Below are 24,335 nucleotides of genomic sequence, written 5' to 3' on the forward strand. Positions count from 1 at the left end.
CAGTTACACTGCGAGAAGCAGAGTTCATTTTATTTGCAGATGACACAAGTATTGCAATAAATAGTATGTCAAGTGTAGTTCTAGGAAGATCTGCTAATGATATTTTCATGGATGTTAATAAATGGTTTAAAGCCAACTCACTGACATTAAACTTCGAAAAGACTCACTATATGCAATTCGGAACCTGTAAGAGGTTTCCACCCAGCATATGCATAAAGTATGAAGAAGAGCAGATAGAAGAAGTTGACAGTCTTAAATTCCTGGGATTACAACTTGACAATAAATTCAGTTGGGAGGAGCACACCACAGAACTTGTGAAACACCTTAACAAATCTGTATTAGCAATTCCAGTGTTAGCAGACATAGGTGACATAAAAATGAAAAAGCTTGCATACTTTGCCTTCTTTCATTCCATAATGTAATATGGTATAATATTTTAGGGTAACTCTTCAAGTCAAGCGAAAGTTTTCAGAGTCCAAAAGCGTGTAATACGTATTATTTGTGGAGTAAATCCACAGACATCCTGTAGAAACCTCTGCAAAGAACTGGATATATAACTACTGCCTCTCAGTATATTTACTCCTTAATGAAATTTGTTCTAAATAATATATCTCTTTTTCCAACAAACATCTCAGTTCATACATACAATACCAGGAACAAAAATGATCTGCACAAGTACTTAAAAGTACTTACTTTAGTTCAAAAAGGGGTCCACTACTCAGGATCACACATCTTCAATAATTTGCCAGCAAACATAAAAAATTTAGTTACAAATAAAGATTAGTTTAAAAGGAGCCTGAAAGACTTACTAGTGGCCAACTCCTTCTACTCCATTGACGAATTTTTTAATAGAAACAAATGATGTATTGTATATATTCATACTATTAGTATTGTTATTTCAACTTAAAAAAAAAAAAAAAATTGACATGTTCCACATCCATTAGGATCTCCTCAGCACGGATCTATGGAACGAAAAACTAATCTAATCTAAACATTTATCTATGTTATCGTCAATCTGTCCCAAACAAACTTAAAAAAAGTTTTCACCTTAATTCTCTAGGCTTACGGATAACAAACCTTAACTTTTGGATCATTACTCTGCATGACATTAATGAAAAACTGCTTTGACTGGACTGGACTTCCATGAATCTCACTAACATCATTACATACATCACTTACCTCACCTGTTTTGTCAACATCACTCACAAATACCTCTGAAACTTTATTATTCTTAAACTCCACAAATATGTGATACTCATCATCATCATCATCATCATATTCTTCTTCCAAAATTACTTCTCAACAACATCATTAACAACAGAAGTCTGTTTGCCATCAAAGTTACTTACCTCACCTACATTCATTTGCAATAGGCTACCAGTCTCAGACTTACCAACCTCAGTTATTTAACAACTCTCATTCAATCTACATAAAAAATACCACCTAGTTCAGATTCAATATAGTCATCACCTGATTTACATACATCAGTAACACTGTTTTACAACAAAAAGAAGAAATCATTAGTACATACTACATAAAAAATTTTCACTACTCTCACATTCTGGTTTGTGATTAGCACCTACGTAACTATAATTAAACATAGTATCCCAAAACTTTTGATCAAAACATAAATGAGAAATCTGATATTCCTTCTGTTCAACTTCAGATACTCATGCCATATTGCCATATTATTGTCTAATTGCAAGTGTAAATTGGGGGTCCTGTACTTGTTGTGTTTCCTAGCCCCAAAACAGTGGACCTCCATTGAGGCGGACTGCTGTTTCCCGAGTAGTTACTTCTATATTGTTTCTCCTATTAAATTGCCCATGGTTTCCCTCATTATTTCTATCCTGCTGATGTTCAAAACTTCTGTCTCTATATTAGCATCTTGATCTTTATAGAAGTTACCATTATCTCCGTTTCTGTTGTTATTCCCATTGTGATTTCTATCATTATTATTGTTATGGTACATACTTCTTTCCACTGCCCTATCCAGTCTCTCAACATATCGTAAAAATTGTTCAAGACAATCATCAGGCCCATGTACTAAATCCCACTGCAACCTTTCTGGAAATCTCCTTTAAGTGCATCAATCAATTACATTTCGTCAAATGGTTTGTCAAAGCATGTTAATTTTTTAAGCTGATTCTTACAAAACTCTTTGAGAGTACTGTCTCTATTCCTACAATTGGGACCATTCAAAAATTCACTTTTAATTCTCCCCTGTTCAGCTTCCAACCAAAATTTATTTAAAAAACTTTTTTCAAAACTTTGATATGTTTCCCACTGACTTAAATTTAAATTTACCCATGACAGCACTTTGCCTTCAACATATCTTCTAACAGATTTAATTTTTTAATTGTCATTCATGCCTGACACAAAACTCGCTCTACAGTGGTGGAGAAAATCCACTGGATGTAAATTGTCTGATGGAAAACTTTTGATAGGAGTGTTAGACCATGCATTACCATTGTTTGAACATAGAGTTTTGTGAATGCAATTTTCCTGAACTGCTGAAATCTTTGGATCTAAAAAATTTAAATTAGTTTGCATATTGTTTCCAACACTGAAAATTTTTTGGTCTAATCTGATGATGTTTTATTCCATTTTTTCCACTATGGCCTTTTGTTCAACTCTGACGTCATTAACATTCTTTAACTGTCTTTCCGATTCAGTATCAACCCATTTTCCAAAATAATAAATTTATTTTCTAAGATATCAATTTTTTCATTCACACTTTTTAACACTTCTGACAACTCAATTTTTAGCTCTGAAACCTGATTACTGAGTTGGTCCATTTGCTCTTTGACCCTGTCCATTTTACTATTGTTTTCAGTTCTTATTTCAGATAACTAATAACTGCACTAAATTTGCTGTTGTTATCTGTTTTCATTTCCTCTAGTGTTGCCAAAATTAACTGCAAAATATGCGTTTCTATTGTTTCTTTGCTGTCTACGATTTCACTAGCCTCAGACATGTCCTAACTGGGTCCCACAACTTTCACTTCTACATTAAACCTACCCTCATCTCTATTCAGTTTGCTAACAAGCACGTGAGTGCACAAACAAATTAATTTCACAAATAGTTTGTACTTATATTTCCTTTTTGATGTCCCTGAATATAGCTGGAAATTCCTCTTTCATTCGATCCGGTCCGTCATTGTTGGTAGTGCATCGTCAGTGTTGATACGACTTTGTTAGGCAGCTCTCAGTCTTATTTCTTCACGTGATCAGAAATTCGTTTACACATAAACTGCAGATGTAGATGTAGATGACACAAATCACTCTCCTTTCTTCTGCAGCAGACAAAATTTCATTATTAGTCAATTGATCCTGGGCGATGCCACCACTTATAATCTACCTCTCACTCACACCATTTGTTGATTGTCTCCATCTTTATGGTTAACTCTTTTAATAAGTGTCATGAGGAGTAAGATTTTACAATAAACTTTTTACTTATCTCCTTTTCTCATAGTTGGCTCCAGTTCTTCACGTCTTGGGGCTGATTCTTGAAGCTGATATTTTTGACATTATAGGTTCTCATTGTTCCGGTTGACATAGTAAGTTCTGAATTTCTTTGTTTTACTCAAAATTTTACTCACTCACATTTTTGTATATCACACTGTCACAATTTCCACTTCAACAAAGCAAAAAATTACATTGTTCTTCTGAAAAATAAAAACACATCCAATCACATCAGAGGCATGCCCACTTCTACCTCACTCTGCGTTACTAACAATATTACAAAGGGTTTACAAATTCTCTTGGCAAATTAATTTCTATTACTATTTTATAAATGAATCCAGAAATAAATTTTAAAAAATTGCACTAAATTCCATAATTAATAATAGAAATTTTAAATGTGCCAAATATTTTGTAATTTAAAATCTTTTCTAAAGGAAAATAATTTCAACTGTGAATTCAGAGCTAGTACATATCAATTGTAACAATGAAAATAAAGTAATTTCTTTTTATGGATTTTAGTCTGAAATATAATACATCATGTACAAAATCATATGAAATTCTTGTAGAAAACCAGCTGCGATATTATTAACCTATTCAAAATTTGAAAAAAATATTTTTGGTATCTATTACTTCTGTTGAGGAAAGATAATGCTATTTAGAGGAGGGCATCATTTTACAAGTGGGACTCAATGTTAGTGGGCTACCGTGGCCTTAAACAGTCATGTCCGTGGTAGCTGTAACCTGCTAGCCATCAAAGTTCTTGCACTTGGGAGGGTTGATCTTGTGTAGTGGGCATCTTACACTGACGTGTTCGCCTGCGCACTTCACACTTTCCTTGGGGAAGGTACAGCGGTGTGCCATGTGTCCCACCCCCTTGGCAACAGAAGCACTAGGGAGGGCCTTTCTTGTTCCGTAAATGTTCAACAGTGCCCAGAGTGTCAGCTGCATAAAAAAGAGCTTCTTGTTCTCACAGTTGCTGTTGGTGATCAGCAGTTAGTGAAGGCAACTCTCTCTGTGTGTGAATGGATTTGATGCACATCACTGTGCACACACCAGATCCGATGTCTTCCAGGGCTTTCTTTTTCAGAGTTCAGGGCCTGTGTGTTTTGAGAAACTCTAGAACACTGGCCTGACGCGATTGACTGGGACAGCATTATAAGCCTAGGAAGGAGGTGAGAGCTTTGTAGCTTCACTTTGACTTTTCTGAAATCTTCAGCATTTGGAAGGAGGAAGTACACGTTTTCATCTCCTGCACCCCTCATAGTGAAGAATGCTGTTGTCCACTCTTTGATCTGCTGCAGGAATCCTTTGTAGTTCTCCTCAACCTCCACAGTGCTGCATGAAAGCTGATGCTCAGATCGCCTGGCAGGGAGTGCCAAATGAGAGCTGGCCATGTCTTCTATGGGTTGGTTTTTGGCCATTCTTATGGCCGTCCTCTATCCAGCCACCATTGATTGATAACTGTTGGCGACGGGGATGATGGTGGCCGCTTCTGTGGCCAGAATTTTTGGTCAAGTATAAGAATTTCTCAGGGTCAATTAACAATTACCTCACCTAGTGAGTAAAATTAAGTGCTCAGTGATCATAGAATAGTTTTCCAATTAAGAATAGATGTCGACAGTCGGTGTTGGAAGGATGCAGTTGCTGATGTCGTTAAGCCACCTAGTCAGTGGCACTTCAGATTTGCCCTGTAAAACGGGTTGTGATAACCAGAAGTAAACATGGAAATGCAATAGTAAGAGATAAAGTGGCATATAGAATGGACACTGCTGAAGGAAAAGGGATATGCAAACGTGGCAAAGCAATGGAATCAAATGTTATCCAATTTGGAAGAGCCTTAAAAAAAGCAAACGTGGGGGACAAAAATCTTGCTTTCTACAAGAATATAATCTGTGCTGTCAACAATACAGAGGAGGACTCAGACTTTGAAATCCGTCCAGAGGATAAGGTGTTGCCAGGAATCATCTTGCGAATGTTGCAGTTCCTCTTTCTGTGCTTGTTAAGAAAACTGGAGAGAAATTATGCCTTATACAAGACACCTTTGTTGTTTCTTTTTTAAACCCTCATCACCAGTTTTGTAAAAGCCTCATTGGTACTGCTATGGAGGCCAAGTTGCCACTGTTCTTATGGTAGGCCGCGTTTGTGAGATCGTAGAATGGCTTCTGGTGAAATACACCACTAAGACAATTTCTCCCTGCCACTATTACACACCTGTACCCCAGGGTCAGGTAACAGGATTGGAGAATGAAGGTTCTACAACACTCCAACAAAATAGTAACAAAGTCACACAAATGAGTTAAAAGGTTTACTTATCTTTTGACTTGTTGAATAATGAAGTCTGCAACACTGCTTGTAATATAACACAAAAAAGGTCCTGAATGGCTAAGTGCAGATAATCATAAGTAAACTTCACAGTACATAGAAAATGCAATAATAACTACTATCTGTTCATGTCTAAGAGTTCACTAGATGACATTCTCCGTCTAAGTCAGACCTGGTCGATGATCTGTAACCAAGTGCAGTGAGAGCTGCTTTTCTATCTGCTGAGTGGGCTTCTGCCCATCGTTGTCCAGTCATTGGTGGATTGTACTCGGCCAGCAATTGGCCAAGGCGAAGTTAATACTTTCATCCTCAGCACCTCCTGTGGCGCTTGTGCAACTTGCACTAGTGGCGAGTCTCTACTGCACTGGCATCAGTAAGCTTCTTTGCACCTGTGATGTTGTTGCCTGGGCTGTGTCTTGTTTGGATGACACAGCAGCTTTCACTCAACATGTTTCAGCACTTTTTTGCCATCTTCAATGGGTTTATTTGTTTATCTTCCTTCTTACATGAAGCTATTTGATATTTATGCCAGTTGCTTTGGATATGCTATGCGATCTACAGTTTTTGATGTTGTCGTGTTATTGCTTTCTTTGTGTTGAGGTAACACACTTATTTCTTGTGCTTCTGTCATCACACATTGCTTTTTATGATTTATTCACTAAGCTTGCTTGGTGAACAAATCATGAAAAACAACACAAATAAAGTAAAACACCACAACATTGAAAACTATGACAAGCTGTAAATTGCATATTAAACTCAAAGCTACTAGTATAAATATCCATTAGTTTCATGTGAGAAGGAAAACAGACAAATAAACCCACTGATGATAGCACAAAAAATGCTGAAACATCTCTGCTTGAAAATGAAACAACAGAGATGTCTTGCATAAGGCAGAATTCCCCTCCAGTGAGTTGCACTGTAATTTAGAAGGTACAGAATAGGACTTACAGTTTGTGATGTTTTAACTACTTTTAGTCTTCTGTGCGTCACATATTTGTAATCACAGTCAACTATAGTCATTAACTCAGTTTCTTTTCTCCTTTGTGCCAGTATTAAGGTGTCTTTCTACTGTTAACTTATGATAATATATACACATCCATCTTTACAGAAACAAAACTTTGTAGATCCGTGGGAACAGATGCAAAACTTGATGAAACCAAATTATTTTAAGTTATAACTAGTAAAAGAAAATCCGAATATTTCAAGCCTTGTCAGAAATACACTCCTTAGGTAAACACAAATCTGTGATGAAAAGGAATTTCATATATCTGCCATACGAAGGAAGTAAGTAAGAAGTGTTTCGCATTTCCTAAAAAAAAAAAAGTTCGGATTCAATCACTGTGTTTTGCTTCTTGATGTGCTAGAGGAGAATAATATGGAATAAACCATTAACAAATAATTGATTCAGTACATAAAAGGAAATAATTAGAAATATGTGTGGGATTCACACTCAGGCATCTTATGTTAATCTCTGTAAGCAGGGGAATATTAATTTCAGCTTCATAATACATTTATTCACAAATGAACAATCAGTTTGATTTTTATAGCAGTGGTAATACAATACTAAAAAAAATTAACTGTGCTGTTCTCTAGTGAAACTAACTGTTGCAGTGACGGAGTGTAATTCGTAGCTGGTATGCGCTTTGGTAGTTTATACTGGTGGTTTGTCACTGAGCACCTGAAGGATAATTTGGAAAATATTTTGAGTAGATTTCCCCACCATGTTATAGTTCTGGGTGGAGATTTTAATCTGCTGGATATAGACTGGGAGACTCAAACGTTCATAACGGGTGGCAGGGACAAAAAATCCAGTGAAATTTTTTAAAGTGCTTTATCTGAAAACTACCTTGAGCAGTTAAACAGAGAACTGACTCGTGGCGATAACATATTAGACCTTCTGTTCACAAACAGACCCGAACTATTTGAAACAGTTAATGCAGAACAGGGAATCAGCAATCATAAAGTGGTTACTGCATCGATGATTTCAGCCGTAAATAGAAATATTAAAAAAGGTAGGAAGATTTTTCTGGTTAGCAAAAGTGACAAAAAGCAGATTACAGAGTACCTGATGGCTCAACACAAAAGTTTTGTCTCAAGTTCAGATTGTGTTGAGGATCAGTGGACAAAGTTCAAAACCATAGTACAATATGCGTTAGATGAGTATGTGCCAAGCAAGATCGTAAGAGATAGAAAAGAGCCACCGTGGTACAACAACCGAGTTAGAAAACTGCTGCGGAAGCAAAGGGAACGTCACAGCAAACATAAACATAGCCAAAGCTTTGCAGACAAACAAAAATTACGCGAAGTGAAATTTAGTGTGAGGAGGGCTATGCGAGAGGCGTTCAATGAATTCGAAATTAAAGTTTTATGTACTGACTTGGCAGAAAATCCTAAGAAATTTTAGTCTTATGTCAAAGCGGTAGGTGGATCAAAACAAAATGTCCAGACACTCTGTGACCAAAATGGTACTGAAACAGAGGATGACAGACTAAAGGCCAAAATACTAAATGTCTTTTTCCAAAGCTGTTTCACAGAGGAAGACTGCACTGTAGTTCCCTCTCTAGATTGTCACACAGAAGACAAAATGGTAGATATTGAAATAGACGACAGAGGGATAGAGAAACAATTAAAATCGCTCAAAAGAGGAAAGGCCGCTGGACCTGAGGGGATACCAGTTCGATTTTACACAGAGTACGCAAAGGAACTTGTCCCCCTTCTTGCAGCGGTGTACCGTAGGTCTCTAGAAGAGCGTAGCATTCCAAAGGATTGGAAAAGGGCACAGGTCATCCCCGTTTTCAACAAGGGACGTCGAACAGATGTGCAAAACTATAGACATATATCTCTAACGTCGATCATTGTAGAATTTTGGAACACATATTATGTTTGAGTATAATGACTTTTCTGGAGACTAGAAATCTACTCTGTAGGAACCAGCACGGGTTTCGAAAAAGACGGTCGTGTGAAACCCAGCTCACGCTATTCGTCCACGAGACTCAGAGGGCCATAGACACGGGTTCCCAGGTAGATGCCGTGTTTCTTGACTTCCGCAAGGCATTCGATACAGTTCCCCACAGTCGTTTAATGAACAAAGTAAGAGTATATGGACTATCAGACCAATTGTGTGACTGGATTGAAGAGTTCCTAGATAACAGAACGCAGCATGTCATTCTCAATGGAGAGAAGTCTTCCAAAGTAAGAGTGATTTCAAGACTCATATCAGGTGTGCCGCAGGGGAGTGTCATAGGACCGTTGCTATTCACAATATACATAGATGACCTTGTGGATGACATCGGAAGTTCACTGAGGCTTTTTGCAGATGATGCTGTGGTGTATCGAGAGGTTGTAACAATGGGAAATTGTACTGAAATGCAGGAGGATCTGCAGCGACTTGATGCATGGTGCAGGGAATGGCAATTGAATCTCAATGTAGACAAGTGTAATGTGCTGCGAATTCATAGAAAGATAGATCCCTTATCATTTACCTACAAAATAGCAGGTCAACAACTGGAAGCAGTTAATTCCATAAATTATCTGGGAGTACGCATTAGGAGTGATTTAAAATGGAATGATCATATAAAGTTGATAGTCGGTAAAGCATATGCCAGACTGAGATTCATCGGAAGAATCCTAAGGAAATGCAATCCGAAAACAAAGGAAGTAGGTTACAGTACGCTTGTTCGCCCACTGCTTGAATACTGCTCAGCAGTGTGGGATCCGTACCAGATAGAGTTGATAGAAGAGATAGAGAAGATCCAACGGAGAGCAGCACACTTCGTTACAGGATAATTTAGTAATCGCGAGAGTGTTACGGAGATGATAGATAAACTCCAGTGGAGGACTCTGCAGGAGAGACGCTCAGTAGCTCGGTACGGGCTTTTGTTAAAGTGTCGAGAACATACCTTCACCAAAGAGTCAAGCAGTATATTGCTCCCTCCTACGTATATCTCGCGAAGAGACTATGAGGATAAAATCAAAGAGATTAGAGCCCACACAGAAGCATACCGACAATCCTTCTTTCCACGAACAATACGAGACTGGAATAGAAGGGAGAACCGATAGAGGTATTCAAGGTACCCTCCGCCACACACCGTCAGGTGGCTTGCGGAGTATGGTTGTAGATGTAGAAAAGTGCGGAGGTGGCCAGGAACCAATGTATGTCTCAGAGGTGCACTCCCATGGAGAGCAGGGAGTTGTATCTTGTTCTGAGATAATGTAGGGATGTTGGACACCTCTCATCACCATCAGAGGTAATTTGGCGGCTGTGCATTATTGCGACAGGTTTCTCCAACTTATTGTCCAACTCTACCACCAGTATTCTATCAATAGGTTTATCCTTGAAGATAATAATGGACAAGCATATTAACTCACTTAGTGGACAGTTTCCTCCAGGAGGCAGTAATCAACCAAATGGATTATTTGTAGATATGACATGAACCTAACTGAGCATGTTTGAGGGAAGTTGAAATGTGCATGGGATAGAGCAACACAGCAACACAAGTTACAGTATTTAGATTTTTATTTCATAAGGTTTATTCTTTCATTTAATGTTCACCTTGACTACAAGCTTGTATGTGTTTATGGATATTTATGTGGTGCAAAACTTTTTTGTTCACTTTTTTTTTAGAAATGTTTTCGAACAAAATATTCCGTTGACATGTTCAACATTGTAATAGTTTTTGTGAATATGGTCAGTGGAACATGACAATAAGTTACTAATGAGTATGATGTCATTTAAATATCATTATGTTGTTTGAAGTTTTAATAATGGATACTCTTAAATGTTATAAGATTATTTTCAGTAAAAAAAGTGAATACTGAATGCCCTGGTTTCGAAATTGGAGATTCACTTGATGGCAAAAGGAAAACTTTTTTCCTAAATACCAGAGTGTGGTTGTTCCCTTTCCATACTGCTTGTGATCTGTTTCATGCCTGATGATAGATTTTTCATTTTTTATGTTTTTAATCTTTTCTTGTTGCAATTTGGAACTTATCTTTTACCATTAGTTGGAGGCGCCTGTGGAGTAATTATCTATTAGTACTATAGATGCATTGACAGCTTATGCGAAACCTAACTGATTTCAGGCTGTGAAGCAACGCATGGACCCTAAAGGAAATAATGTTCCTTTCCACCTTAAAATAGGAATAGCAGCAGTTGGTGGTACAATTGGTGGTTTCATTGGAACACCAGCAGATGTAATAAATGTTCGTATGCAGAATGATATGAAACTTCCTCGAAACCAAAGGAGAAAGTTAGTATGTTTATATAATGCACACAAATTTGATTATTTCCTTGACAATATGTAGCTATGAGACAATGTTTTGTATAGCACCATCAATATGTTATTGTGTTTTCATGACTTTTTTAGCTGTTATCCCTAACTAAAGTAATAAATGAAAAGCACTAATTCACTTTTGTTCTACAGTATTACTTTTATTGTGTTAACCGGTTTTCGGCTTACAGGGCTATCTTCAGACAGTTACTGTGTATTGTCACCAAAGAGGTTACAATGTTTGTAAGTGACATTGGAAAAGAATTTACACATCTAGATTGAAAAAGAAACATACAGTAAATAACATCTTTGAGAGTGTGGTGTCACCGCCAGACACCACACTTGCTAGGTGGTAGCCTTTAAATCGGCCGCGGTCCGTTAGTATATGTCGGACCCGCGTGTCGCCACTATCAGTGATTGCAGACCGAGCGCCGCCACACGGCAGGTCTAGAGAGACTTCCTAGCACTTGCCCAGTTGTACAGCCGACTTTGCTAGCGATGGTTCACTGACAAAATACGCTCTCATTTGCCGAGACGATAGTTAGCATAGACTTCAGCTATGTCATTTGCTACGACCTAGCAAGGCGCCATTACCAGTTACTATTGATGCTGTAAAACATGTACCGCCAAGAGCGATGTTCACCAATTACGGATTAAAGTAAAGTATTCCAGCAGCTACGTACGTTTTTTGTTAGTCTCATTTCCTTGACCTGTTCCAGACCTCACACCAGCCTGCGTGAGCTAAAACGCGTGCCTTTCGGCTTCCTCTCATAGTGGGTTGGCTCTCTTGCCAATCCACAACAGAGAGTGTGGTGGTAATGCAGTGCAAAAAGTAAAAATTTGGACAGTAAATAAATATAAAGGGAGTAAACAGGAAAAATGCTTTAACACAAAACTGGAAAAGTATTTGAATCTTGTCAGGTGCATTTTGGTAACATTTGAGTGCTGCTATATTTTTAATTCACCTGACAATGGTGCAAAATGAGACACTCAAAGATAACCTGATTGGCAATAGTCATTAAAGAAAGAATCCTGGAAGTATTACGTCGCTCCAGTCTCAAATACCGGTTAATCAAATTGGATTTCATTAGCATTTTCATTTGATTTAAGTTCTGGTTGTGGTCAAAACAATAAACACAATTAATTAATTCATCATTTGTAAGCCTAAATATGCACTTTGTTTACCAAGTCCATCTTCGGCACCAGATTTATTTAATACATTGATTTATCTCCTAACCAATTCCATGGCACATGTTGTTGTTTGTTGTTGTTGTGGTCTTCAGTCCTGAGACTGGTTTGATGCAGCTTTCCATGCTACTCTATCCTATGCAAGCTCCTTCATCTCCCAGTACCTACTGCAACCTACATCCTTCTGAATCTGCTTAGTTTATTCCTCTCTTGGTCTCCCTCTATGATTTTTACCCTCCACACTGCCCTCCAATGCTAAATTTGTGATCCCTTGATGCCTCAGAACATGTCCTACCAACCGATCCCTTCTTCCAGTCAAGTTGTGCCACAAACTTCTCTTCTCCCCAATCCTATTCAATTCCTCCTCATTAGTTATGTAATCTACCAATTTAAACTTCAGCATTCTTCTGTAGCACCACATTTTGAAAGCTTCTATTCTCTTCTTGTCCGAACTATTTATCGTCCATGTTTCACTTCCATATATGGCTACACTCCATACAAATACTTTCAGAAACGACTTAAATCTATACTCGATGTTAACAAATTTCTCTTCTTCAGAAACACTTTCCTTGCCATTGCCAGTCTACATTTTATATCCTCTCTACTTCGACCATCATCAGTTATTTTGCTCCCCAAATAGCAAAACTCCTTTATTACTTTATGTGTCTCATTTCCTAATCTAATTCTGTCAGCATCACCCGACTTAATTCGACTACATTCCGTTATCCTCGTTGTGCTTTTGTTGATGTTCATCTTATATCCTCCTTTCAAGACACTGTCCATTCTGTTCGACTGCTCTTCCAAGTCCTTTGCTGTCTCTGACAGAATTACAATGGCACATAGCATAATAAAATATGAATCTTAGCATTTATAGAAAACTTCCTCTCCAAACAGCTGATGTTTGCAAAAAAAAGTAGAGGGGAAAGGTTAGAAAACTGACGCTGAAAGCACAGTTTTCTTTTGGAGAGGAAAAATTTTCTTGGAGAAAGAAAATAAATTGAAGCAACAATAACTTCGCAAAAACTAAAAGGTTTTTTATGAACCTATAGCGTACTGTACATGTATATGGTCATTTAGTTTTTTGGTTAATGCCAAGCTTTGCAGAAAACTGAAGAAGTGAGATAGTCCTCAAGTTTTATCACTGAGGGAGCAGTGCTGAGAAAAATACTACTCTCATTAAAATTACTTTAAAATAGAAAAGTTGAGAAATTGATAACAAATATTATATTTAAGGAGAGAAATGGTAGGATGAAGTTAGTGAAACCAAGTAATGTGTGGCAATGATCTTTACTTCAGTTACAAATTCTGGGCTGACAGGCTGTGGTCAGTACATAAAATTATTCACTGGTATTTTGTCTGAGAGTATGGAAGACATCTTTGGAAATAAAATAGCAGCGGCAGTGTAGTAACACATATAAGGCAACACAAACACACAATTGACAGTTTTTATTGATATGGAACATGATACTACAGTAAATTTGCAAATCAAAAACCCAAAGAGCTACCCCAAGAGAAAAGTACAGTCACAAGCAGAGTAACTCACATTCGCAAAGCACAGTTATGTAGGCAGTATCAAAGCTAGTGAGGGGCAGCTGAATGATAGGAGAGAGCTGGCTTAAATGCTGGCAGATGGTATGTTGGCTAATCACTATAGGTGTACTGCTTCCAGAACTGGTGAGGATTGAATTGGAGTATTATAGGCATCAAATGGCAGGTTGGAGGGCTCAGGAACTAATTATGGCCACCAGTGTAATGGTGTTGGGCCTTAATGAAGCAACTTGAGGATATCTGCACAGAGCAACATTCGTATAACCAATCTTGGCGCACTGAGCTCAGTTGTGAGCAAAACAATGCCATCTTTGAAAATCAGGCAGTGCCCTAAGGAAAAATATTTATACACAAGGACATTCTGACCACCAATGTAATATGTAGCTGGGGATATACGGCCTAATTGCTTCAGTGCCTACAGCATTGCAGACGTGGGTGCTGGTTACAGGGAAGCAGTCTGTCATCAATTGGGCTTCATCATCCAAAAGAGTACATAATATTTCTTCAGTGTCAAGTGATAGATGTGAGCCCATAGGTAAACGTGGTAATGCATCAGTGTTTGCATGTTGTGACAGAGTGAAAATGAATTTCATAGTTATATTGACTCAACCTGTGCTGTCTTATCCAGTAGCTGAGGAGGTGGTCCAAACAATGAAATAAGTGGATTATGGTCTGCTACAAGACGGAACCTAACTCCATACAGGATTACATGGAATTACAGCTGGGGCCTCTTTCTTGATCTGTGAATAATTTAGCTAGGATGGATTCAGTGTTTTAGATATGAAAGCTATTGGGCATTCTCACCTGTCAGTGTCACAGTGTGACATATTGGAAGGCATCGGTGGTAAGTAGAAGTTGCTTGCTTAGTTGGAAAGTAACCAAGTATGGGGCAGAAGTTTTTTTTGTTTTTGTTTTAAGCATGTATAATGCCTTTTTTCACTTATCTGACCAAAGGAAGGGGGGTCCCTTTGTGACTTAGTGCACTTAGAGGATATGAAATTTGTCCACTTGTGCAATGAGTTTACTGTCGTAAGTTACTTTTCCCTAAAGGTCTGTAATTCTTTTATGTTGGTTGGTCACAGAAGTGCTTTGATTGCAGCAATATGTTTGTTGGTTAGCAGTTTTGTTTTGAAATTGTATGGCTGAGACATTCAATAGATGGGTGAAAATAATTGGCTTTTGTAAGTTACATTTGAGACCAGCCTCTTGCAGGACTTGGTAAAGAATTTGTAGAGTTTGTAAGTGTTACCGTTTCATAGCACCGCTGGACAAGGCTGTCGTCTAAGTTAAGCAACAAGGAACTGGCTGCAAGCTGCATTAGTTGCCCCAAGTGTGCTGGCTATACCAAAAGCTAATTGCTTATATCTGAATAGTCTGAAAGGTGTGTTAAATATCCACAAGTTGCTGGGATGTTTAGTCCAGCTTCTGCTGGAGGTATGTGCCGGAAGTACTGGCCGACCGGGAGTATAGCCAGTAATTCCTCAAGCCATGGAATAGGATGCGTATCTATGATGGTTTGAGCATTTACAGTAGCCTAAAAATACTCCCACAGAGGTGCAATTTTGGTTAATGTTATTCGTGATTGTCATGAAAGGTATTACCCTCTGACTCAATTACTTCTGAAGTCATTAATATGTTAGTTCCAGTTTTACTTGCTCTCACAGAGTGATCGGTATGGGTCTAGCAAGAAAACATTGAGGACATTCCAATGGCTTTATGGTAATATCTATTTCAAAGTTACTCTCAAGAATTCACTACAAATCTGTTCTAATTTTGGAAAGGAGCCTATTCTAAAACACAATTTAATGAATCACTAATGACAGAATGAAATGAAGAGAAGACGTCCAGACTGAAAAGATTTTGTGCTACTGTGCTGTTTGCCACTAGAAGAGTTACATGATGATTGACATTTTTATATGAGGCTTTATGTTGTAAATTCACTTGTGATGTGTCATTTAGTGCTGGTCAATCTTGAGTCACTTAATTGTTGGTAAGTGGGAACATTGATCAGAGGGGCGACGGCCCTGTGTCCTCTTGAAATTTTATCGACTGATTCCCAATACATGTAGTAATAAACAAATTGTTTGACTCTGCTAATTTGGAATTAGCATCTGTCTGGATGGCATTAATATTCATTGTTAATGACATTTTACTGTGTGTATGTTGTGTGCTAGTACAACAACTTTTAACATAACCTTCTCATTGAAATTTATTGCAGACATCCTATCTGTGAGAATGGTTTATCCTGGTATGCTGAGAAAAACATGCTGGGCAAGAAGGAAGTGACTGTTAGCTTGGATTGAGATATTTTGTTGTAATTAAGTGTCTTTTTCTCGGACAATGCTGGGCACTTAACTGTTCATATGTTTGTAACTCATCAGAGTGTCGGCTGCCCCATGTCCAATTGAAATTTTATGAGTTGATTCCCAATATGTAAAGAAATAAATGAATTGTTTGTCCCTGCTAATTTGGAGCTCTCTAGATGACATTAATATGCATCACTATTTAATTTCACTGGTTTGTAAATTGTGTACTAGTACAACAACCATTTGTAATGTGACTTTCTCGTTGACAGTTATTGCAGGCTGCCCATCTGTGAGGGCAATTTATCCTGATATTCTGTGAAAAACATAGTTGGCAAGAAGAAAGAGGTTGTTAGCTTGTTCTAGCACCTGCTGTGAGTGAGGTCCAGAGGAAAAAGTTCACAGTTTGCTGCAAATAAACACTGTTTCCTGGTTGTTAGGCTTGAATGTAACTGAATGAGGAAGTTTGTTGATGTCCATACTCCATTTGCACTACCGCATTGTTGGCCCAACTTTCCAATTGCCTGCCTGCCGCCTAGGCAATTTCAAACGAATGTGCAATCTGTAAGATCTCCTCCAAAGATGGATCAACAAACTGGAAGGCTTACTGATGAACTTTTCTGTCATGGGCTGACAGAATAATGGCATCCATAACTATTGAACTGATGTAGTACTCCTTATGCAAGGCCTACACAAATTGAACTTGCAACTTAGCCACGGCAGTTATGCTACCCAGGCAAGGTATGACTGATTAGGCTACTTGTGATAGTGGTAAAACTCTACCCACGCAAAAGTGATGAGTGTCTTGATGGTATTATTTGAGTGTTGAAGCACAGTTCGTACATATCAAAACACAGTCCACGTGTTGTGAGCAACCAAACATGTCACCACCTCTGTAATAACTCACGTAAGGAAACAGAAACACATAACAGGTGGTTTTTATTGACACTGAATGTGATGTTACAGTAAGTGTGTAAATCACAAGTCCATAGAGCTGTACAGTGAGAGAAGCACTGTAACAAGAGAGTAACACACATTCGCTGAATACAGTTATGTGAGCCGTATCAAATCTGGCGAGTGGCGATTGGACGATAGGAGAACCAATAGACGATACATTGGCTGGTCACTGTGGCAATGGCGGAGGCAATGCCAGTGGTGTGCCTGATGAGATCCTGCCATCAGATGGTAGATGTTGCACTCGTGTGTGCCAGTCCCATACCGGGCATGCAACTGCGGCACTATGTAGCATTGTAGCTGCTATTGGTACATTGTGATAACATTCGGAAGTTGTGGTAAAGCAGTTGCATTACTGCAGGCAGTGGCCATTTTACCTCTGAAGATGTCTCCTGCAGTCAGAGATGAAACATCAGAAAATAGTTTCGTATATTGACCACAGTATGTCAACCTGGAAATTTTAACTAAGGGAAAAGTGTCAATAATGCATTTGAAGAAAATTCAGTAGTGTTATCACAAAAAAGAAAGGCTGGGCACAACAGTAATGTAATCCACTAAAATAGAACATTTATAACTGTATCCAAACTCTCTGGGAAGCAGGTAGCAATATTATTGCAATAACTTTGGACTATGTTATAGTTTTACATAAAGCGAACAGTGTGTGAATTTCTGCGTGATGAAGGAGACACAATACCTAAACATATAAACAAGAAACACTATTTTCTGACTTAGCATCTGAAAATTAGAAGATTCATATTTTTTGATTGCAGTAAGACCACAAGAGTTCTCTTAGTTCTTCACTTTTCATAAGCATCAACATAAGTTTATCTTCTTTCTTTTTTTTATGTGGGTACCACACAACTTAGAGTGCAATCAATCTCACACAATCAACTATGATAAGTCATTTGCTGAATAATTCAGATCTGTTCTTAGCTAGTTAGTTATTTTCGTGTCTTGTGGATCATGTTCACAATAGTTCTCTGTTAAGTGTTTCAGAAGGATTTATATTATTTGTCAGCAAGATTAATGCAGGAGGAAAATATTTGTTTGGGTGCACAATGTTCTCTTTTTGTGCTAGTCATATTAAATTGTGAACAATCATTGAATTTATGAACACTAATTTTGTTTATGTTATAATAAATTAGTAATGATTGTATCATAAAACTGCAGTTATGACAGTAGGCCTATTGATGATTGTTACTTGCTTTTATTTAGTGGTTACTAAATTCTGAAGAATGTGTGGTTTTGTATGTGAAGTTGTTTCTTTTCCTGCTGATGAATTATGCATTCATTCATCATCTTTTTATGTGGTTGTATTCTAATCTAAAATTCTTAATATTGTACCTTATTTGCAGAATGCAATTTCATTGTGCTCTGTTTGCAAATATAGTTATCGACATGTATTTGATGGGCTGGCACGCATATACAAAGAAGAAGGCATGCGTGGACTTTTCTCAGGAGCGACTATGGCTACTGGTCGATCGATATTGATGACTGTGGGTCAACTAACTTTCTATGACCAGTGCAAAGGCATGCTAATGTATTATTTAGATCTCAAAGACAACATTAGCACCCACTTCCTAGCAAGCATTGTGGCGGTGAGTGCGTAATACCTGAGATGACATTTTTGTCTCTGTATATTAGTTAAACCATCTTTTTGTTTCTGTACAACATGGAAAGCATAGATTGCTACTCACCACACAGATGAGATGTTGAGCCAAAGACAGGCACAATGAAAAGAATACCAGAAATATATCCTTCAGACAAAATCCTCTGTCAGAAGTAGAAGTCTCACACATTTCTTGTAGTGGCCAGTTTTGCAGCTGTTGTATATAAATTGCAGATATTTCAAAGAAAATGCCTTTTTTGCTTGCTGCACATCGAAATTTTTATTTTTATTTATGCACCCAGACGCGTTTCGCCTTTTCACCCACTGAAGATGCCTTCTAAAAAAGGCGAAATGCATCTGGATGCATAAATAAAAATAAAAATGTCGATGTGCAGCATGCAAAAAAGGCATTTTCTTTGAAAAAATTGCAATTTAGAAGTATCACACATTCACAGAACAACAAATCACCTGGTCATGCTACTGCCTACAGTCACCAGAGCCTGAATGCGGAGTAGTTGCAGTGTTAATGTGTGAGAGTTCTGCTTCTGATAAGGGACTTTGTCTAAAAGCTTATATATTTCTAGTATTCTTTTCACTGTGCCTGTCTGCGACTTAGCAGTCCATCCTTTCCATATTGTAGTTATTCTATCCTGGACTTTCTATTGTTTATTTTTATTAATGTAATGTTTTATATAAACGTTTTGTTGTGGTGTCCGTATGAAACCATACCAAAAAATGATAAATCTGTTAAGTGTAATAGCAAGATTTAAAACTTATAACAACATTGTAAAATGTTGTTTTATTTGACAGTGTGTGGTATTGGTTTCCAGCATCTTATGAAAAGTAAATACTTGTAAATTTATGTATTACTGCTGTATAGTTGTACATTGATAGTTATAGATAATAGCCTGCATGTTTAGGCAATACTATTATGATTGGTGTGCTGCTTTAGGAAGTGTTCCATTCTTTTGCTTTTTAAGTAACTTGCTGGACATATTTTGAAGTATTAGAAATGGCTTTTATTCTTATACATAATCATTAATAAATAAAAATAATAACAGTTGAGAGAACTTTGAGTTTCATGTGGAATGAGGTAACTCTTTCATCACCACGCTAAAATTGCATTAGATAGGTCTGTTGCAGAGATCTGTATCTGCTTATCATGGTTTGAGTTTTCTGCAGATTTCAGAAGTCACAACACATGAATGTTGGAGATGATTCCTTGTGAGAGGCCTCTTGCTAATAAGCATGCTTATCAAATCATGCCTCATGACTTATGTCAGCTTGACTAGAAAACTTTTCTGATCCACTCACATGTGTAAATTACTTCCAAAATAATAATACGTAAAAAGCCATTCTTCCTCTTACACTAGTTGACTGCTGTTTTAGTCAGATACTTGAAACTAAATGTTTATGTTACTTTACGTAGAATTCTATTAGCTGTCTACATACTGGTAAATTCAAAACATATTTAGTATGAACATAAATGTTAAGTAGAATTTACACCCCAGAGTGCAAATATTCTGATAAATTATAGCAGGAATGCTTGAGATAACCTCTTTGAATTTCATTTGGAATAAATGGAGCTTTGCATTTTCCTGCCCAACACCTATTGCACCAGTACAAAGAATTCCAGTCTGAACCCTAGACAGGGATGCTTTTAAAGCATAAAATGGGTCATCTTTTCAAATAGTTGTCCTGACAACTAAAAACAAATCAGAGCAAAAATGTACGCTATTGATATTATCATTTTTACCTAAATCTTTAGTTTGCTCTTAAGGGCTACTAATTTTCTCTCTCTTTGGTATATTTATATAGTAATAGGAAGTTATTTAAATAATTTTGGGAATAAAAGTAACCATTGACCAGACAGTTTATAGTCGAAAGGCACATAAACAAGACAGAACTTTTGTATGCCTTGGGTAAACACTTTTTCAGAGTTATGGAGTGCACATACATATACCTGGGCACATGACGACGTAACTGTGTACAAGTACACAGAGTTCATCAGGTACATTACTCAGAGTTGTGATCCTCTGTGACAAATACAGTGGTGACCAGAGTGCATTAGTGATGTGTGTTTAATGCAGTTACCAGGCTTGGTAGGGTATATAAGGTGCATGAACTGCATCAGATGTTGAGTGACCACTGTGAAGAACTTGGAAATTCCATGTACTCATGTGAGATGGCATTATCAGAATCTAGCATAGTTTGAAAGGTCATCATGGTCAGTCTCCATTTGGCCTGCATGTTGAATCATGCAGTATCAGCTTTTTGGAGAATTCAGATGCAACAGTTGCCCAATGTTGGACTGCATGGGAATGTGACGGCAGGCATATTCATTGTCAAGGTTCCCGTCGATTATGCCTGACAACCACAGGTGAAGGTAGCTGTATTGTGCATCAAGCACATCATGACCTCTTTTCATCTGCACCTGCCATCCAAGAACAAGTAATGGACTTCATGCTACAAACAGTGACATCCTACGCAATTGGTCAGAGACAAGCAACAGCCAGACTAGAGAATTACTGTCCCACATCTCGGCTGCCATTAAAACCACAACACTAACGGCTGCATTTGGAATGGTGCCATGACTGGGGAGCATGGACTGCTAATTAATGACGACACATTGTACTCAGCAATGAACTGAGATTATGTTGTATCCCTCCCTCAAAGCGGTTGCTGAATGCAGATATTTGGGACTGAACTGCTCCTTTTAAGCCCATCCAGAGACAACCATTGTATGCCACTTGGAATGAAGTATACTGTGGGTGTGTTTCTATGTTGTGGCACCACTCACAGTGAGAGCAGAGTGATGGAAGTGCTGCCCATAGTGTATGATTAGACTCATGGTTGATATCCTTAGAAACCTGTAAGAAATCATATTCCTTGTTGGTGTAGGAGGATGAGACAATTACAACACATACTTTTTCATTAACAGATGACACAGGTGTCTTTGTGGTTCATTCAACCATTCAGATTCATTCATTCACTAACATATCATTTCCCAAAAAACCCATAATGAGGAAGAACCTTTAGGGATGGAGATCAAATTAAGTTATTCATTAATAGACAGAAGCAGCCTCTGCAGACAGGTTCTGTAAAGTATACCAAAACCAAATTATGACTAGTGCTAATCTATTCACACTGCTAATTATGGGAATTACTTCTAGATTACTTTATTCATACATATGTATATTAGGAAATGTCCTATCAACTGAAAGGCCTAGTAATATTATCATAGACAAATTGGAGGTGTGTACTCTTGCCTTGTCATATATGAAATGACTGTAGGTCTTTTCATTAATTGTTATGCCTCTAGAAAAATGTTGTGCATATTATTCATAAATCTGTCATAAATTTGGTGGAAAAAGATTGGTCAAATAATTTGTGTTGCATAAAGTATACTGCATATTCCTGTTTTAATGTCATGCAGAGGCTCTGGATGTAACTGATGATTTCCAGAACTTCAAAATCAGTTGTTCTGTTTGCTCATGTACCCTGATAAGTGCAGCTATGCTTCATTACTACAGAAACAAAGATCACAGCTTGGGTGTGATGAGTTTTGTTGTGTCACTGACTGACACACACACACACACACACACACACACACACACACACACACACACACACACACACACACACACACAATTACTACAAAAAAATCTTAGGCTAATACATGAAATGAAATTGAAATGATGTGACAAATAGAATAGTGGATCACTCCAGCTTGTAGCTTATATGTTGGGGGAGGGTTGGATGGTGAGGATTGTAAATAAGTACTCTGTTCTTCATTTATCTCCAGAATATAATATCTTTGATGGTAGAAGTGATAATAATGCCCTAAGAAAAGACACACAGTGTGTTATTTGTCAATTCGTGACATATAACAAGGTGTCAAAACCCTGGAACTAGTGATGTGTTGGAGGGGAAGTGCAGGAGCAAGACAAAAAGTGTTTTCTGCACTTTCCATGTCCTTGAATTGAGATAAGAGCAGAAACATAATATATAAGTGCAGTGTGCAGTTACATAACATTGGCACATCATTAGAATAGTACTTTTTAGCATTCTGGCAAATGTATATTGAATAAGCTCTGCAAGTGTTGTGCAGTTCATTCATGTGCTGAATGCACTCTACTGTTGCTATTTTGGAATATTAATAGTAAAAGTAGTGACAGTTTAAGGTTATAAAATATTGAACTGCAAGCAATGCCATCTATTATTTGTTCATATTATACATTATTTGGCTGTTCCCACATAATGGTAATCTGAGACAATTCCATCTATAACAGCTCTTAGTACTATATTCTTTGATACTCTGCATGCAATGGCACTTAAAGACACTGTGACAGAAACAGGTACAGATATATGCCTGTGAAATTTGAAAAGGAAATGAAAGGCTGAAAGAACACTAGTAACATGCTTCATTACAGCAACTGATGAAAGAGAGACAAGCAAAGATACAGACCATGAGTGCTTTTGGATGAATCTGGGAGAGACCATAGATTGTTCGAGTATGTTTGACAGTGCAATCCAGAGTCTGCTTTCTGACACGGACTATGGTGCCAATGTCATGAAGTGTGAAGAATATATTGATACCTCAGGAAGGCACTTCTGAAGACAACTAGAAAGACTGTAGATAATTTACCTTCATTGGTTGCACACCTGATATTTGCATTAGCTTCTCAGTCGTTATGGCAGCTCAATGACCTGTGACATTTACCATCAAACTTTCAGCCATCAGATTAGAGCTATTTTCTGCAGAAAGAGAGAAGTGATCTAGGTTTTTGGAGCAGTTTCAGTCTTCTATAGACTAAAAACCTTCAATTTCTGGTACTGGCAGACACGTCTTCCTCTGAGGATACTTGGATGACAACTAAGGAGCTGTTGAAGGCATTCTATTTAGTGCTGATTGATATGAGGAAATTAAATGAAACATGGTTTCTTGTTATGGAGACAAAACCTTGTAATTCAGGCGATTATGGTATATGCAAGTATAGGATGTAGATGAAAACTGTGACATGTGGAAGTTTGGGTTGGTCCGGGGAGTGTGCTCGAGTGGCTGAGGCGGTCAAGGCAACAACTTGTGTCAAGCGGAAGATCCAGGTTTGAGTCCCAGCCTGTGAACAAATTTTCATTGTCACCAATGCATAATGCAGCCAAAACTCAGCAATATTTACAAATGTGGACATTTTTCTCATAGTTAGAACTTTGTTTGTGGAGATAGAAGCCACCATCAACTTGCTACCAATCACATAGGTTGATTCAGTATTACTAACACCAAGCCATTTCTTAACTGACTAATGCCTGTCCACATTTCCCGCTCGTCCTGTACCCATTATATTGGAGGATCTTTGTTAAGAGGTGAGGGAAAGAAAAATGCTGCAAAATTACGTCATAAGGAGATGGAAGAAAGAATGTCTTCAGGAACTCAAGACAGCATTGTGAAGCCCAGAATCCTCACAAGAAACCTTTCATATTCTGAGTGGGAAATATTGTTCTCTTACAGGAAGATACACAGCTGAGGCACATGTGAAGAGTGTACACATTAGTGAAAGATGATTGGAGAGAGATGGAATAGTGCGAACCTTAGTTCTGAAGACACCTGTACTGTGCAATAAGACGTCCCACTTGAGATTGACAAGGATTGGGATGATGTTCAGGATCGTAGCTAAAC

The 24,335-nt window shown here is 37.8% G+C and overlaps 1 protein-coding gene across 6 annotated transcripts in view; it reads left to right on the forward strand.

The window, feature by feature from the left end:
* Positions 1–24,335, forward strand: part of LOC126457435 (mitochondrial dicarboxylate carrier-like) — a 115,266-nt gene that overhangs the window by 54,135 nt on the left and 36,796 nt on the right. For all 6 annotated transcript variants that reach the window (XR_007585471.1, XM_050093709.1, XM_050093708.1 and 3 more), the window contains 2 exons: positions 10,869–11,035; positions 18,440–18,647. Coding sequence is in view for 5 of the 6 variants with exons in the window: in XM_050093709.1 (XP_049949666.1) it covers positions 10,869–11,035; positions 18,440–18,647 (375 nt within the window). In the remaining variant the exon portion in view is untranslated. The remainder of the gene's footprint in view (positions 1–10,868; positions 11,036–18,439; positions 18,648–24,335) is intronic.

This window comes from Schistocerca serialis, chromosome 2 (genome assembly GCF_023864345.2).
Source record: "Schistocerca serialis cubense isolate TAMUIC-IGC-003099 chromosome 2, iqSchSeri2.2, whole genome shotgun sequence".
NCBI lineage: Eukaryota > Metazoa > Arthropoda > Insecta > Orthoptera > Acrididae > Schistocerca > Schistocerca serialis.